The sequence below is a fragment of the Physeter macrocephalus genome, chromosome 16, assembly GCF_002837175.3.
Source record: "Physeter macrocephalus isolate SW-GA chromosome 16, ASM283717v5, whole genome shotgun sequence".
Taxonomy (NCBI): domain Eukaryota; kingdom Metazoa; phylum Chordata; class Mammalia; order Artiodactyla; family Physeteridae; genus Physeter; species Physeter macrocephalus.
The window spans coordinates 8,414,299-8,429,786 of NC_041229.1; the positions used below are offsets into that span (position 1 = coordinate 8,414,299).

General features: G+C 41.9%; 1 protein-coding gene across 2 annotated transcripts; it reads right to left on the reverse strand.

The window, feature by feature from the left end:
• Positions 1-675: 675 nt before the first annotated feature.
• On the reverse strand, positions 676-13,121 carry EI24 (EI24 autophagy associated transmembrane protein). Of its 2 annotated transcripts, XM_024131238.3 has the most exons (12): positions 12,964-13,117; positions 11,405-11,551; positions 10,353-10,465; positions 7,159-7,304; positions 6,504-6,564; positions 5,578-5,644; positions 4,958-5,082; positions 4,521-4,640; positions 4,055-4,166; positions 3,262-3,373; positions 2,631-2,705; positions 676-1,692 (listed from the first exon to the last, which is right to left on the reverse strand). In XM_024131238.3, the coding sequence occupies exons 3-12, from the start codon at positions 10,392-10,394 to the stop codon at positions 1,530-1,532; spliced, it is 1,023 nt and encodes a 340-aa protein (XP_023987006.1). In that variant the 5' UTR covers positions 10,395-10,465; positions 11,405-11,551; positions 12,964-13,117; the 3' UTR covers positions 676-1,529. The 2 variants fall into 2 exon arrangements, with proteins under 2 accessions (XP_023987006.1, XP_028357018.1); XM_028501217.2 differs by lacking the exon at positions 4,521-4,640 and having other exon boundaries at positions 12,964-13,121.
• Between the last annotated feature and the right edge of the window lie 2,367 nt (positions 13,122-15,488).

The following is a 15,488-nucleotide window of genomic DNA, read 5'->3' on the forward strand; positions in this document are numbered from 1 at the left end:
AGGCAGTCGCTGATCAGTTGCAAGCTGATGAAATACTGAGGTCTTCTTCAACCACCCCCTCGGCAACCTGAAAGTAGTTCTCTGCAATACTACTGTCAAATGACCAGAGGGATGTTGAAAATAAATCTTAAACTGTCTTTTACAATTTTCTGTTCACGAGCTGGAAACACCTACTTCCAAAATACCCACTATTTTAAAACCTTCTGTATTCAAACTTGGTTCACATCTGCTGGCAACGATTTTTAAATCCTTATTTTGTCCTGTACATAGTAAAGGTTTCTGTTAACCAAATGTCTAATCTCTTCCCTAATGAGAATGTTCAATTCTTGAAGTCTAGAAGGCCCTCTCTTCCTTCATGAGTACACAGGACAGATGTACATATAGACTTTAAAACAACTCAGTCCCAAATTCTTCCACAAGATGTTAACATGATTATAATCATATAACCCAAACTTCTTCAGGGAACATTTTTCAGAACTAATCTTCCAAATTATCCAAGACAAAGTCCTGGGTTCCACGAATATGTTTCTTGAAGTGACGACTTGTAAATTTCAACCATTACACATTTGTGGGAAACAAGCTCACGTTTGTGATGTCTTAAAACTGTGCAAGTGCTTTGACACCTGCCCCTCCCCCCATATTTAGTCTCTAAAATGACAGGAAAACACCAACCAATCACAGGTTTAATGGGTTTAATAAGTTTACCCCTTCAGTTCCTATTTGCAGCACCCAATATTCCTTTGAAATACCAGACAGACCCAGCAGTGGCCAACAGGAAAGTTCAGACCTTCAGAGTTTAAAAGTTCAGGTTCTCTGAGCATTCTGTGTTGCAGTGGCACTTGTCCAAAATTGGTACCTCCCTATAGCTGGGGGAGCTTTAAATGTACCAGTGAAAAAAGCTTTTTCCCCTTCAAGGGGAAGAAAGAAAACCACTCCTCAAAACCCAGCAGATCTGGCTGTGAGGTCTTTCCTCCTGTCCCATCTCTTCAGGCTTGTTTTTTTTGCAATGGAGCAAGAGACCAAATCTAGCCTGAGTTACAAGAAACAAGACAGTGATGGCTATAACGGGAGTGACCAGGAGCAGCAGAGCCTCCTTTACTTCCCACGTCCAATATATGTGCTTCACAGAAAAACCAAAACAGGTCCACAAAATACAACAACTAGAATTACAAAAATCCATTCATCCAAGGGGGGGTGGAAGGCAGGAAGGGGAGGTGGGAGGATAAATGGCACAGGGAGAAAAAGTATTCAAATCAGTCCAGGCACGGGGGCTGGCAAATGCTAGAAAAGAGCTGCAGAAAAACCTGTGGTCCTTTCAGACTCACTGGTGTTTAAAATCCATACTGGTGTCAGGACGATTCTGCCTTACGTGCACCAGAGACAAAAATCCCGATTCCTCAGAGAGAAGGGAATATGCACAGGGCCCTTGGCAGAGTGGGTCCTGGCTTCCCTGGTCGGGGAGGTGAACAAGAGAAAGAGCTGACGCGGCATCCTTCCAATCCCACCCATCCCCTCTGGGTGGCAGCGACTCAGTGGCCCTCAGCAGCCTTCAGTTTGGCAGGAGATGGGTGTGGTGAGGGGAACTTCTCTGCAGAAGTTGAACTACTCAGGGCAGACTGCAGGTAGACCGTCTTGTGGAAGAGTCTGTTGCTTAAGAAAACCACCAAGGAGAAGAGACGCAATTGGAAAAGGCTAAAAGGCAAAAGAGACCCAACCTGTTAGACCCCCAAGTTGAGCAAAATTGTTTTAATTATTTGACAACTTACTCGACTACTTTCAATTTAAAATGATACAGGGGAAAACAAGACACCAGAAATTTGATCAAGCAAGTACAGAGGTTAGACACACAGATTAAACAGGCAGCAACTAAAGAATGCACTGGGTCCTGTCAGGAGGGCAGTAGTATCACCATTTGCAGTATCGGGGCTTAGAGGAAGTAAAGTTCTATTTTAGATTAATTCTGATTCAAGAAGTACCTTTCTAGGGTACAAACTTCAAGCTGTGTCTGAAGATATCATATGCTATGTGTATTTCATTTTCAGGAGAGCTTCAAGAGAAAGTTAGTTACGTTAAGATACACACTTAGCATTTACTGGATAGCAAGAACATGCAAGAACCCAAAGCAGATTGGAAATTTCTAATAAGTGTATCCTCACTGACTTAACCAAAATTGATCAAAAGATTGGGCTTTTCTCTGAAGTGATAAAACTTTCAGAGTGCTAGTGTTAACTAAAGATACATTTTAAAATACTTTGTTTTACTGTCATTATCAGTGAACTCCTGTAGCCAGAACACATGGCCCACTATTTTTAAAAAGTTGGCCATTCTTACAAAATGAGCTCAACTACAGGTATAAGTGCCTTATTCGGTGAACTGTTACATTTTAAGAATAGGTATAATAGCAGCAATTTCTGAAACACATATGTGCACATATGCATGGGGAAAATTTTGGGATTCATCCCAGAAGTGTTTCTCTCATTGAACTGTATATTAATAGTTTCCTGCAATGTAAGGTTATTTTTAAAAAACCTTAACAAAAATGTCTCATTCACATAATTGCAGTGTTATGGCCCCAACACTTTAGACCAAAAAAACTTAATACATTTTAGCTAATACTGGCTAATACTTACTATGCTTTGCCAGGGGTCTTTGCTTCATTGGCGCTGATAATGAATAAAGGAAAGAGGATAGAGAATAGGCAGCCACTGTTTAAAAAAAAAAAAAGAAAAGAAATAATTAGTCACCTTCCAAACAGCCATGACTTTGAAGATACTAGAAGCCCAAAGTTCTTTGCCTCCAGTGCTAAATATCATGGCTTGATGGACCCTTAATGTATAAAACACATCTTTTAAAAAAAAAAAAAAAAAAAGGATTTTTCTAAGCGCTGGCTATGTTTAACATTGTTCCGGGAAGCAAAACAGAAGAAAGAATATGACATATATGATCATGCAGACTATATTTTAATGCTGAGAATTCCCTGGCGGTCCAGTGGTTAGGACTCCGTGCTTCCACTGCTGGGGGCACGGGTTTGATCCCTGGTTGGGGAACTAAGCATGCCGCAAAACGGGGCAAAAAAAAAAAAAAAAAAAAAATGCTAACTGACAAATGTCTATGACTATCTGTCAGGGAGAAAAAATCCTACAGACCTCCTGATGGCCAAATAAGAATGCAGAATGCCTAGCACAGAACCAGGCATACAGAAGGTGCTCCCTACACGGAGTATTTTTACCAGTCCCCTTCAAGTCCCTACAGTCAAATTACCTGACAATGTAGGAGGACTGCATGGCTGTGAGGAAAGCCAAGGGCAGACCAAATCCAAAGTAGTAAGGCCAATTCCTTTCTATGTTTGACAATCGCTGGTGCATTTCAATTCCTAAAACAAGGAGCCAATACAATTAGGCTGCATATTTCCTTTTAGTCAAATGACTAACTATGGCAGACAATTTATTTGAGGTTTGAGTTGTAGGTACAGACCTGCCATTTAGAATACAACTAAAGCATATAAATTAGAATTGTCCAAATCGGATAAAGCTTCTATGCGAAGCTTTTACAATTGAACAATCACAATTACAAAGTTGGCAGGCTAAGTGAATTCTGAATTACAACACCAGAATCCTTTGTCAGTATTAGTCTTGAACAAAGCAAGAATCAAAAAAAGGCAGCTATCCTCTAGGAATCAATTAACCCCTTTCAACCAACCACACCCAAATATGCCAAGGACTTTCAAAATATCCCCCAAAATAAACTGTATGCACCAACATCAAATTAATTTCTCTAATTCAAAATAATTCGTGCTCATTTATGCCATCTTATGGCTGTCAGAGCTACGTGACATTAAGCTCCATAAGGATGATGCTACACTGCTACATTCCCCAGCAACAAAGTTAAGGGTTAACCCCCTAAGCCAAATGTAAGTCCCCTCTTGCCAAAAAGGCTGCTTCAATCCAAAGACGGTTTGCCAAGGGCCTAAGTATTGAAGAATTTAAGAAGTCTACTTAGCAGCACCATTTCCAAATTGGGCCTCCAAGTTCTGAGTTTCTTTAGACAGGCTTACCTTTATTGAACCAACGATATTCGAAGCAGTATAGTGAGTAGAGAAGAGACATATGCAGGAGACTAACCAGCTGACCAACAAGATGGATGGGAAAGAGACTCACAAACATCCCCTGAAGAACAAGTATGGAAAATCTTAATTCCAAAGCTTCAGAGACCTGACACTGTTCACCTGCCACTCTGAGTCATCACTCTCTACCTAGATAGCCTGATAGTTGCTTCTCAAGTTTCTCAATAGCAGGAGTGAAGAATGCTCAGGGTGGCAGGGAGGAGCAGGCAAATTCAAGTTTCTTTAACATTTTATGATTTTAAGTCTCTAGTTGTTTCTGTGAAAAAATGATTTACAAATCATTGCCTCCCATAAACATATCTCCTGAGTATAAATGTGACACCCTGTCTTTGTGACGCTCCCTCTAGTGAATCTTCTTTTCTTAATCTGCTCCATGTGCCCAGAAGGCAAGTCTCACCTGGAGGAGGAAAAGAGCCTGCAGCAAAAGGTTGAAGAGCATGTCAGCAATTATTTTGCTGACACTAGGGAATGGGTGAGGCTTCCTCCCTGATACCTCAAAGGCCAGGTCAGCTATATCCTGTAAGAGAGAAAGGAGCTCACCAAAACATGAATTAAATGGCCTCAATATCCATCCCCAAAGCTAAGGCCACTGATCTGCCATGAGACCTGCCAGGGGAGAAAAGCCCCTGGACATCTGGCCACGAGATGCTCTGGAGACCTGAGAGGATAATTCCATTTTACAAGAGCACAGAGATCACCCACTGGCTGCTTGACCAAGAAAAGTTAAGGCTGTGAAATCGCTCCCTACATGGCCACTAACTTCGCAGGCTGAAACCTGCCACCTGGCGATCCATTATGCCATAAAACCCAGACTCCATTCTGCCCTGGACCTACCTGAAACCAAATTGCATTCACAACTTTGCTAAGCACAAACAGGGGGAGCACCCAAAGAGCACTGAAAATTGACGTGAGGAAAAACTCGAGCCACGACCAAACGTCCCCATGTAGTGACGGATCACCTAAAAAAAGCGGAAAGGCTTAGTAGTTTAACTGGAGAACTGGAAAACCAGAAGACCAAATATGCAACCCCTACTCCACACACATACATCTTTGTTTCCTGCCAGCACATCACTGCACCAATTTCAGAGAGTCTTATTCTTCATAGACACACCAAATTCTGGCCACAACTCCAATTCAGAGTAGCCACGGAGATGTGCTGCTTACCTTGAGACAAACCTGCTTACCGGGTGGTGACTGATATGTCAGTGACCAGCAGTACACTGTATGCAGGAAACCACCCTGGTTCAAATCCCAGCTATGCCACTTACTAACGGTTTAACCTTGGTAACCAATTTCCATTTCCTCATCTATAAAATGCTATCTGTAACAATACCCAAAGGGTTGTTGAGAGATTTGAGTTAAAAACATCTAAAGCTGCAGGTACAGAAGAAGCGTTCAATAGACTGAGGGAGACACAGAGAAACACCTCCCACCTCAGCAATGGACATACTTACCAATAATTTGGGCCGTTACTGACTGAAGCACGGGAATAAACACTCGATAAAACAAAAGGAGACTGAACTAAAGGAGAGAAGAAATAAGGTAAACATTAAAAGCCCTTCTTTAAAACAGGAGTTCCAAGTTTCAGTGTAATTATTTTCCAGATGGAAGTGCCTTTTACAAATTAGGAGCCCTGAAGTGGTACCAAAATTGGACTCAGTTCTGTTTCCCAATTCTCCAGCTGAGGCGTACAAACCTGACACTGCCTATGAAAACAGTAAAACTTCTGGGGGACTAGAAGAACATTTCAATTAGTAGTCACGCCAAACTACAGGCATATACTAAGTACGCAGTCATATTTTATTAATTAAAGCTAATACCTAAAAATATCTGTGAAATGTTTAGATTAACAAGTTGAATTATACTGAATTTCAAGTCCAAGAAAATACTTAACTATTTGTTCTTCAAACTACTCAAATTTCACTTAAGCCTGTGTTAGTTCTCAGTCAGCTGTAGGCAACCTTCTTGTATGAGTTTCAATAGTAATCAATTCGAGGACATTGCTATGACCAGACAAAGGGAGAACCTTGCCCATATCCATCTCTTTCCCCTCTGAGCCCCCATAGTTGCTCTTAACCAAAATGTCCAGACAATGTCCAAGAAATTGTTACCTATTAACATTAAAACTTGTGAATAAGTCATTTAAGAAAAAGGTGTATATTCAGGGCTATCTATGCCCGACATTTACATACAAGTTTTCTCTGAGTGGGAATAAAATGAGTGAAGGTGCACAGAATCCTGAGTGATGGCCTTAAGCACGTATTAGCAGGTGAAAGCTACCTGTCTCAGTTTCAGGAAGACAGTTGAGAACCATGAACACCAAAATAATCTGAATAAAGATGCTTATAAGGCACCTGGAATTCGACGAAAAAGAACTTACCCAGAATACTCCACCATTCCAAGCGCAGCACTGAAAAATTCTACTAACAATACGTGGTTCACTGGAAAAGACCACATGTATTTAGCTTAAAAGGCATACAGGCTATTTCCATAGTGTCATTCAGTAGCTCTCCTTTTTATATCTTTTGTTGGCATATTATTTTTCCAGCACCTACTGTTCTCCCAATGTTCTCTCCTAATGTCAATAAGAAAAGGCTAAAAATATTTCAAGAGAAGCAGTTTTTCTTAAAAAAAACAAACACACAAAAAACTATATTTTCTAAAATCCAAGACTGTAGACTAGAAGAGGATGTCTGAGGTTCTTCTATCAAAATCCACACAGGCGGTCCTAGAAGTATCCACCAATCCAAGCAATTTTTTTATGGTTCTCTATTCACCATCCTGATTTCTTTTAAACACCACAACATTTTGAACAAGGATTACTGCTAGACACATTGAGTTTAACTCAATGTGAGGAGAGTGGGGGGAAATCACCTGTAACTTTTTTGGGGGAGAAAGTACAAAAGAGAAATAATGGGGTATTGAAACTCCAAGTCACTATGTAGTGTCTGAATTCTATACTAAGTTTAATCACTTCCTAAAGTGCCCACAGAAGGGAATTCACGTGTTTTCTGACATCAGCCTCCACTCCTTACCTCTCTTGCTTCCTCTCTATACTCTGGGCTCTCCTCTGAGCCAGGACACTGCTTGCCCTTCTTCGACGCTGCTCCTCTCTCTTTTGCTGAATTCGAGCATCTAGCTTTGAGATGGTACAAATTCCCCAGATGGAGTCTTTGATTCCCTATACACAAGAGTATTATTTTTAAAGAGGGAAGATTTTGGATCAGAAGACTTTCCAAAGTTACATATAGGAAAGTGATGAAATAACAGTGGAAATCATGGTACTTAGTTTGCTACAAAGCTTAGGGGACCCTTGATATTTTTCTATTTTGAAATAATTCCCAATTTACAGAAGAGCTACAAGAATGGAGAACTCCCTAATACCCTTTCTTGGGATTCACCAGCTATTTTGCCACATTGTTATTTATTCTTGTTTATATATATATATATATATATATATATACACATTTTTTTTAGATCATTTGAGGAGGTTGCTGTGTCATGTCGCTTTACTTTTAATTGTTCAGTGTATATTTCCTAAGAACAATATTGTTCTTAGGAAATATATATAGTTATCTATTAAAGAAGTTAAATATTGAAATAGTTTAATCTACAGTCCATATTCCAATTTCCCCATTTGTCCCAGTAATGCCCTCTATAGCATTTTTACCCCTCAAGTATCAGACATCAGTTCAGAATCACATGTTGCATTTAGCTCTCATATCTCTTCAGTCTCCTTTAATCAGGAACAGCTCCTTATCGTGTCTTCCTTTATGAAGTATACAGGTCAGTTATTTTACAGGATGCCCTCAATTTAGGTTTGTGTCCTCATGATTAGGTCCCAGGTTACATATTTTTGGCAGGAATATCACACAAGTGATGGTGTGCCCTTCCAGGTATTACATCCAGAGGCATGTGATGTCTGTCTCACATGGCTGGTGATGTCAATTTTACATATTCAGTCAAGGTGTTATCCAGCTCCATTTTATGGTTGCAAATTTTTCTCCTTGCAACTAATAAGTAATCTGTGGGCAGACATTTCTGAGACCAGGCAAATATCCTGCTCATCAAGTCCCCTCCCCTAGATTTAGCATCAATTAACAATTCTTGCCCAAACCAATCTTGAATAACATGGCTGCAAAATAGTGGTTTTCTACTCCCTCTAACACTTACCAATACTATAAAGCCAAGTTATTGCCCTCCTCTATACTCTTCCAATATCAATCTAATGTCTACAAGTACAATCTACATCCTGTACTAAACTAGCAATACTAGGATAGATTAAACACTGGTCTCAAGAAAGGACCAGGGCTGGACCAAGGCTAATGGAAGACACAAAGAAATAATCACTGTAAAAGTGTGAAAAGCTGTAGGATAAGAGCATGCCACATAAGACAGAAACAACATTGTAGTGTAGCTGGAGGAGAATGCCTTTAAACAGTGTATGCTGAGGAAGAGGGTTGTTAAGTCTATAAGTCACTGATGGGGGCACTTGCCAATGACTGGAAGAGCCCCAATGGCAGAAAGGTTACTGTTATTACTATAAACATCAGAACTGCCTATTACCCAGTTCAAAGGACTGCACTCATTCAACCACCCACTCCCATACTGAGCATCTTCAATGAGCTAGACAACATATGGAAATGCTCAGGAAACTTATAACTCAGCAGGAAAAGTACACAAGTAAACCAAAAGAAAAAAATAAATAAATAAAAATTTATAGTTTAGTAAGTACCGCAACAGATTTATGTCCAAAGTAGAGTGGGAAGGACTAGGGTATTCAACTTCATCAAGAAGCAGAAAAAAGGGGACTTCCCTGGTGGTCCAGTGGTTAAGACTCCGCACTTCCAATGCAGGGGGCGCGGGTTCGATCCCTGGTCAGGGAACTAAGGTCCCACATGCCACGCAGCCAAAACAAACAAACAAACAAACAAACAAAAACAAAGAAGCAGCAGAAAAAGGCATTCTGGAAGCAATGGCCAACCTGGATTTAAGAATGGCATTTTCACCTATTGTTATGAGCGAAAACAAATTTTAGAGAAAACTGTCAGGATACAGCGAAATGGACAAGTTTATGAAGTACCTGCCAATAGGAGCATAAATTGGCAGCATGCACCTGGTCTTTTATCTATGAGTAATGTTTAATCTTATTTTGCTTTTTAACTTCTAAATCTTCCACAAACAGTTTAAAATTTTAAGATAGTTAAGTTCAAATGGCTTAGGGCCTAGTATGTGCTAGGATGGTGACAGAATCCCCACTTCTGAGATACTTACAGTCTAGTGGGGCAGACAGACACACAAAGTTCACGTTGTATAACTGATCCAGGGTTGAAATTTTATCACACAAAAGGACGTAAGGTATTAAAAGAAGATCACATGAATTCTCTTTGGCCCTTCTAAGATATTCCTTCAATTCCCCCCTCTTTGATTCAAAGGTAATAAACTTTTAAACACTCCCACTCCCCGTCAGAACTGGCCTCTCTCCTGCTCCCAGGAATAGAGCTACAGGGGCTACAACTAGGGCATTAGACCTCAGACAGCCACTATAATGGAATGTTATGCTACTGATCATGTGGGTGACTACATCCTAAACAGATCTCTATGGGACATTTTTTCTAAAGCATCATCATCTCCGCCTTGTAGAATGGGAGAATAAGACAGGTCCTATAATGTAGATCCAGACAAAGTAGTTTAGGTAATAGCACTGTACCAATGTTCACTGCTTGGTCTTCAACAATATACCATGGTTACATACGATGTTAACATTAGGAGAACCTGGTGAAGGATATAGGGGAGTTCTCTGTACAGCCGTGCAACTCTAAAATTATTCCAAAATAAAGTTTAGGGAATTCCCTGGCGGTGCAGTGGTTACGACTCCACGCTCTCACTGCCAAGGGCCGGGTTCAATCCCTGGTCGGGGAACTAGATCTCACAAGCCATGCGGCACGGCCAAAAAAAAAAAAATACATTGATAAATAAAGTTTAAAAAAAAAAAGAGGTTCTGGGGCCAAGCTGAACAGGGTTTCAATACTACAGACACTCACTAGACAGTTCTCCTAAGCTTCTGAGAGATGCAGGATAATACTTCTCTCCCTCGAGTAGTATGGATTAGAATGAAAACTTGTAGGCGAAGAACCCAACAAATATAATAAAAATTTCAAAAATACCTAAAGGATTTTCTAGTCAGTTCCTGCAGCAAAAGGGTCAAAAGATGACTTGACGTACTCACCCTGGCAAGGTCCTGCAGAAAGGTTTTGACACCGTCAGCCATCTCTTCACCGCCCAAACTATCAACTACACAAAGGAGAGAGAAGTGTCCCCAAATGTCTCATCATGAAGCACCTGGAAACAGACGGAGCATAAGCAGGGAAAAATATTTATCTTCAAGTTACTTCATGTACATTTCTACATGATGACGTTTTCCACATACTTCTCTAATAGGACTGCAGTAGATTCTAGCACTTAGGTAGATACTAGCACAGTTAACTAAGTGAGGTTACACCTGTAACTACTACCTGAAATCAATAAATTTTTAAATCACTTACCACCCTTTCACTTTTACATGGACTAGTAATCTCTTCTCTGGGCCTTGATGTCCCTAACTATCCCTCCTACACGTCCCAAGTTCTTTTGAGATTTGAGATCATGAGATGAGTGATAATTACACTTCAATATCCTCCTAAGCAATATTTGTGCTTGATGTTACTTGAATACAAATACAGGAGCAAAATGCAAGTTCTAACAAAAATTACTAAATATGCACTTCCTACACAGGGCCCTCCAGCACACAGATAAGTTCAAAGTATGATGTGAAATTTCCTGCCAAGACCCCCAAATATGCCTTCCCTGTTTTCCAACTTTAAATGTATACATATATGTACAATTTTAACAAGCATGCAGGAAACAATGAATTTTAAACTAGGCCAAAAGAAGGTTAAGTCCACGTGTATAAATATTCTTTAACACAGTATAGCTTTCCCATTTTATTTTTTAGGTGAATGAGAAATCTAGCTTCATAAAATAATAACTTGAAAGTTCACGCGTATAAGTATTTTTAAAATACTATGCTCCCACGTAATGTCTAAGGTGAATGGAAAACCTATTTTCAAAAATTTAATTAAGGACTTGGGATTCTGAAGTTCTCCAACCTGACTAAACCAATCTAGGGTATTCTTAATTTAAGAGATAGACCATAATGACAATTTCACACGCAGCTTCTACACACCTCGAATTTCAAAACATAAGCACACTTTCCCTAATGACCACTCCACCAAACTGTACCTTATTGACCCAACTGGACTACTGCCACCCAGAACAGGAAGAGCAGGGAATACAGCAGAGGGAAGGCAACTTGCACAACACTGTATGTACCATCTTCTCCTTGGGTCAAATCCTACACAGATGCACTCACTTCAGGTAGAGAAGTTTCTAGGGTAAGAAACTTTTGTTAATGCTCCCACTTAAAAACAAACAAAAAACACCTGAGTGATAGGATACTCAGTGACAGGGTATGTTAATGGTCAATGATGATACATAAGACACTAGTTTCTAAAGATTATCATGGATTCCCTTTTAACCATCTACTTCCTCATCTATGAATTAAGGGTATTAAAATTTTTCATAGGTTTTGAGTACAAAGTGCAGTAACATGAAAATAAAAACTTAACTTCTACATAAACATAATCCCACTACAGAATGAGCTAGTATGGGAGTTTAAGGAAGCCGATTACTTAGTCTGGGTTTCTCACAAGGTGCTGACACAGCTGGAAGCATGTGGGTTCTAATCCAAGGAGAGGAGCTGTGTTACCTAAACCATAGCCATTAACAACTGGCTTCTGCAAGTACCAAGTGGCAGGTTACCTACTGACCAATAGTGGCCTGTGAAGGACAAGTCACTTCAATTTTATATGCAGATCCTATTTGAATTATCCGGAATATCCAGAAATATTATCCGGTTTGACAAAAAGCTCAGGCATGGAGAAAAGCAATCTGCCACGATTTGAGACCAGAGACTGTATAACACGGAGGGAACCCTCCAACTGTGGTGGACGTAAGTGAGATGCATCTGGTTCACAGCATTTCACAGACGGAGGAACTGAATCTCCGAAGTTAAATGGCTTGCCCAAGATTACAGCACGTGAAAGGTTACAGCGAACTTCAAAACCCCGGTGTCTGAACCCTCAGTGGGGGCTTTTTACTCAAGCTTTGCGATGAGGATTTTTGTTTAACCCGAGCATCCCAGGACAAAATGTCTCGTAAGCCTGTAAATACAACTGGCCATTAAAGTCCTAAACAGTCATGAGAACTTATTAAGCATCTACTGAGGCACGGTCCTGTACTTTCATTTCTAAGTCACTAAACCCAGAAACCCAAGTAAGGAAAGCAGGAGGCTGGCACATCCCACTCCAGTTTCACTAAAGGTAAGCATCCTCACATCCCACCGGGCTCCCCGGATGCTCAGAGCCCACAGGTCCCTTCGGACCCGTTTCCCCCCAGCTCCTTGGCAAACCCGACTGGAAGCTGGTCTCCCTCCGCAACCACAGCCGTGGATGAGGCGCAGGGCACGCTCACATCCCGTCACGCGGGGAGCTAAAGACAGCCGCGCCGCACCTGGGCAGAGGCTCGCCCGCGACTGCGGGCTGAGTCCCGCGCCCCAGCCCTGCCCCGCCGCCGCAGCACCCTCCCGCCAGGCGTCCCCGCGCGCAGCCCCCGCCCGCACCTCCAACCCCGCGCTCGGGCCCTGCTGCCCTCACACGCCCTCGCCGCCCCAGCCACCCGGGCCCGTGCCGCGCGCGCAGGCTGCGCGGCGCCAGGGCCTGGCTCGGCAGAACTGCACCTACCCGGCAGCTTTGCCCCCGCGTCTCCGGCTCCGGCCCGGCCCCTGGCCCACCGCTGGCCCGCTCAGCTCCTCCACGCCCCTCCGCAGTCGGTCACCCGCTCCCGCCAGGGCGATCCCAGGGCCAGGGCCGCTGCGCCCACACTGGGCATGCCCAGGCCGCACGGGGCCGCTGGGAAGTCGGGCAGGCGCCGAGTCCAGCCGCCCGGGCGGAGGGGGCGGGGCCGCGGCGGCGGAGGGGGCGGGGCCGAGTGGCGACTGAGCCTGGGAAATGCAGTCCGTCCTCTGGGCCCACCCGCGTCGCTTCCGGGGATGCCGTCCTTCCTGATTCCGTATCGTGTTCTTTGCTCTCTCCCACTTAACTTCTGCAGGGTTGCTTGTCTTTCTATTATGAAGCCTAACAACAGAACAATAAAATGCATAAGTCATCTTGGTCTCTTTGGTTGGAGACTTCAGTAACCAAAGGGTACTAAGCAATGATGGGTTTCAATCAAGGTCACTAAACGATTAAGAATAAAATGACTAAGTATAGGTCAAGCTGCCATGCAATTCGGCTGCATTAGGCGTGTTCTCTGACAGTAAAGTGTTGGCTGAGATTAAAACGATCAAGTAAATAGAAATGAAACTGTTTTCATCTCTGTCCCCAGCAGTCCGTCTCTACCCCAGGGATGGCAATTTCTTGGCATCGAACCAATAAGCCTGACCTATAACCTTTTTCTCCCCTATTCCCAGCCTCTTATATCTCTCACTCCCCATTTTTTCCTCTTTTTTTCCACTTCCTATTTTCCGTCACCTCTAGGTGTGCTTAGAGCTGCTCTGCTCAGGCCACCTATAAAATCAGATTTTTACAACTGGAAGCTCTTTAGTATAACCTTACATAGTGTGAGCCCAGGTATCAACCGACTTACTCAAGGTCAGTGGCAGAACAACTACCCAGACCTCCTGACCTCCAGTTAGTTTAGTGGGCTGGGGGGTGGGGTCTTTGACCTCTTCTACCCTGCCCAACTTCCAGCCCCATTCCAGAACAGACGAGTCCCCTACTCTGAGCCTGTGGAAACTACCTTCTCTTTCAGGGAGAGGGTCACGAAGTCGAAACTAACATGATGGGAGAAGAGAACTAAGCATTCAGAGTAGCAGAAGCCCTGAAATAAAAGGTCCAACCTGGGATTTATATATGTAAACTCCTTTGGAGAGGGGACCTCTTTCTTATTTATTTTAGCCTTGGCAATAATCTCATTTTCACTGAGACCAGATCTATGAATACCCACTCGTTTCCTTTTCTTATAAATCTATTGCTTGATTTACTCCACGATTAAAATCATCACAAAGAGGAGACATTCCTAAACTTCCTTTTTGCCCCATATGAGTAAATATCTTTAACTATTTATTATAAGGAACTACAAAGAAAAGATTTTTATTTCTTTTGGAATTTTGATTAAAATAAGCAGTTTGCTGAGGCTTAGATATCTTATTATAAAGAGACTAAGTGGTTTAATGATAAACTGATTATTGTAATTATTAATTACAATAGCAGCAATTACTCCAAATTCTATCATTTCTCAAAAGTGTGAATTTAAGGGACTTCCCTGATGGTCCAGTGGTTAAGAATCTGCCTTCCAGTGCAGGGTACATAGGCTCCGTCCCTGGTCAGGGAACTAAGATCTCACATGCCACAGGGCAACGAACCCCACCACAACTAGAGAGCCTGCACGCGGCAACCCAATGCAGCCAAAAATAAATAAATAAATATTTTTTAAAGTGTGGATTTAGGAAGAATTTAGTAGATATGAGTCTACTCTAACTGGCTTGATGGAAGGACATCTTACAAATCCCAACACATATAATACAGTCCAGATTTTAAAAACAATAATAATTATACCTTGCACTTTTAAAGAGCTCTTGCATACTTATTAAAGATTAGATGTCATCTGTGAAACAGCTAGGAGGGGCATTATTTTCCTAATTTTACAAGTGAGAAAGCTGTGTGGCAGAACATGAAACTCAGAAAACTTGATCTCCAGTCTAGCTATGAGCCTTAGTTTCTATAGCACAAGTCTGCTAAATGGGACCTATATGAAGGTCCCTTCTAACTCTATGGTTCCTTGATTTAGTGAATTGGTGACAATACCAGATCCAGAGGCCAGATATCCTAGTTTCTAGCCTTGGAATCTTCCAGGGGAGAGAGATGCTGTGGTTTGTTAAGCATCTACCATGTACCAGGGCTTTCCTATTTATTATTTCACAACAACCATCTAAGTGTTGTAACTGATCAAAAAAAAAATCCAATCAGGTTTGGCGGATTCCCAGAACCATGCCTTTTTCTTTACCATACCTGCCTTCCGTTATGGATCACAAGGCCACCCAGTTAAATTTAGGCTTTGTATCATCACCACTAAAGTAGCACTCCTCAAATTTTAATGTGAAAACCAAGCACATGGAGATCTTGCTAGGTACAGATTCTCATTCAGTCCATCTGGAGCGAGGGCCAAGACTCTGCATTTCCAACAAGCTCCCCGGCAATCTACATAA

Bases quoted from the DNA above. Each gene is read 5' to 3' on its own strand.
- EI24 (XM_024131238.3), bottom strand. From the start codon at position 10,394: ATGGCTGACGGTGTCAAAACCTTTCTGCAGGACCTTGCCAGG. The intron at 5,645-6,503 runs GTAAGTTCTTTT...TCTCTCCTTTAG, and splicing joins GGAATGGTGGAGTATTCTGG to TTCAGTCTCCTTTTGTTTTA. The intron at 2,706-3,261 runs GTAATTTGACTG...TTTTTTAAACAG, and splicing joins CAGTCCTCCTACATTGTCAG to TGGCTGCCTATTCTCTATCC.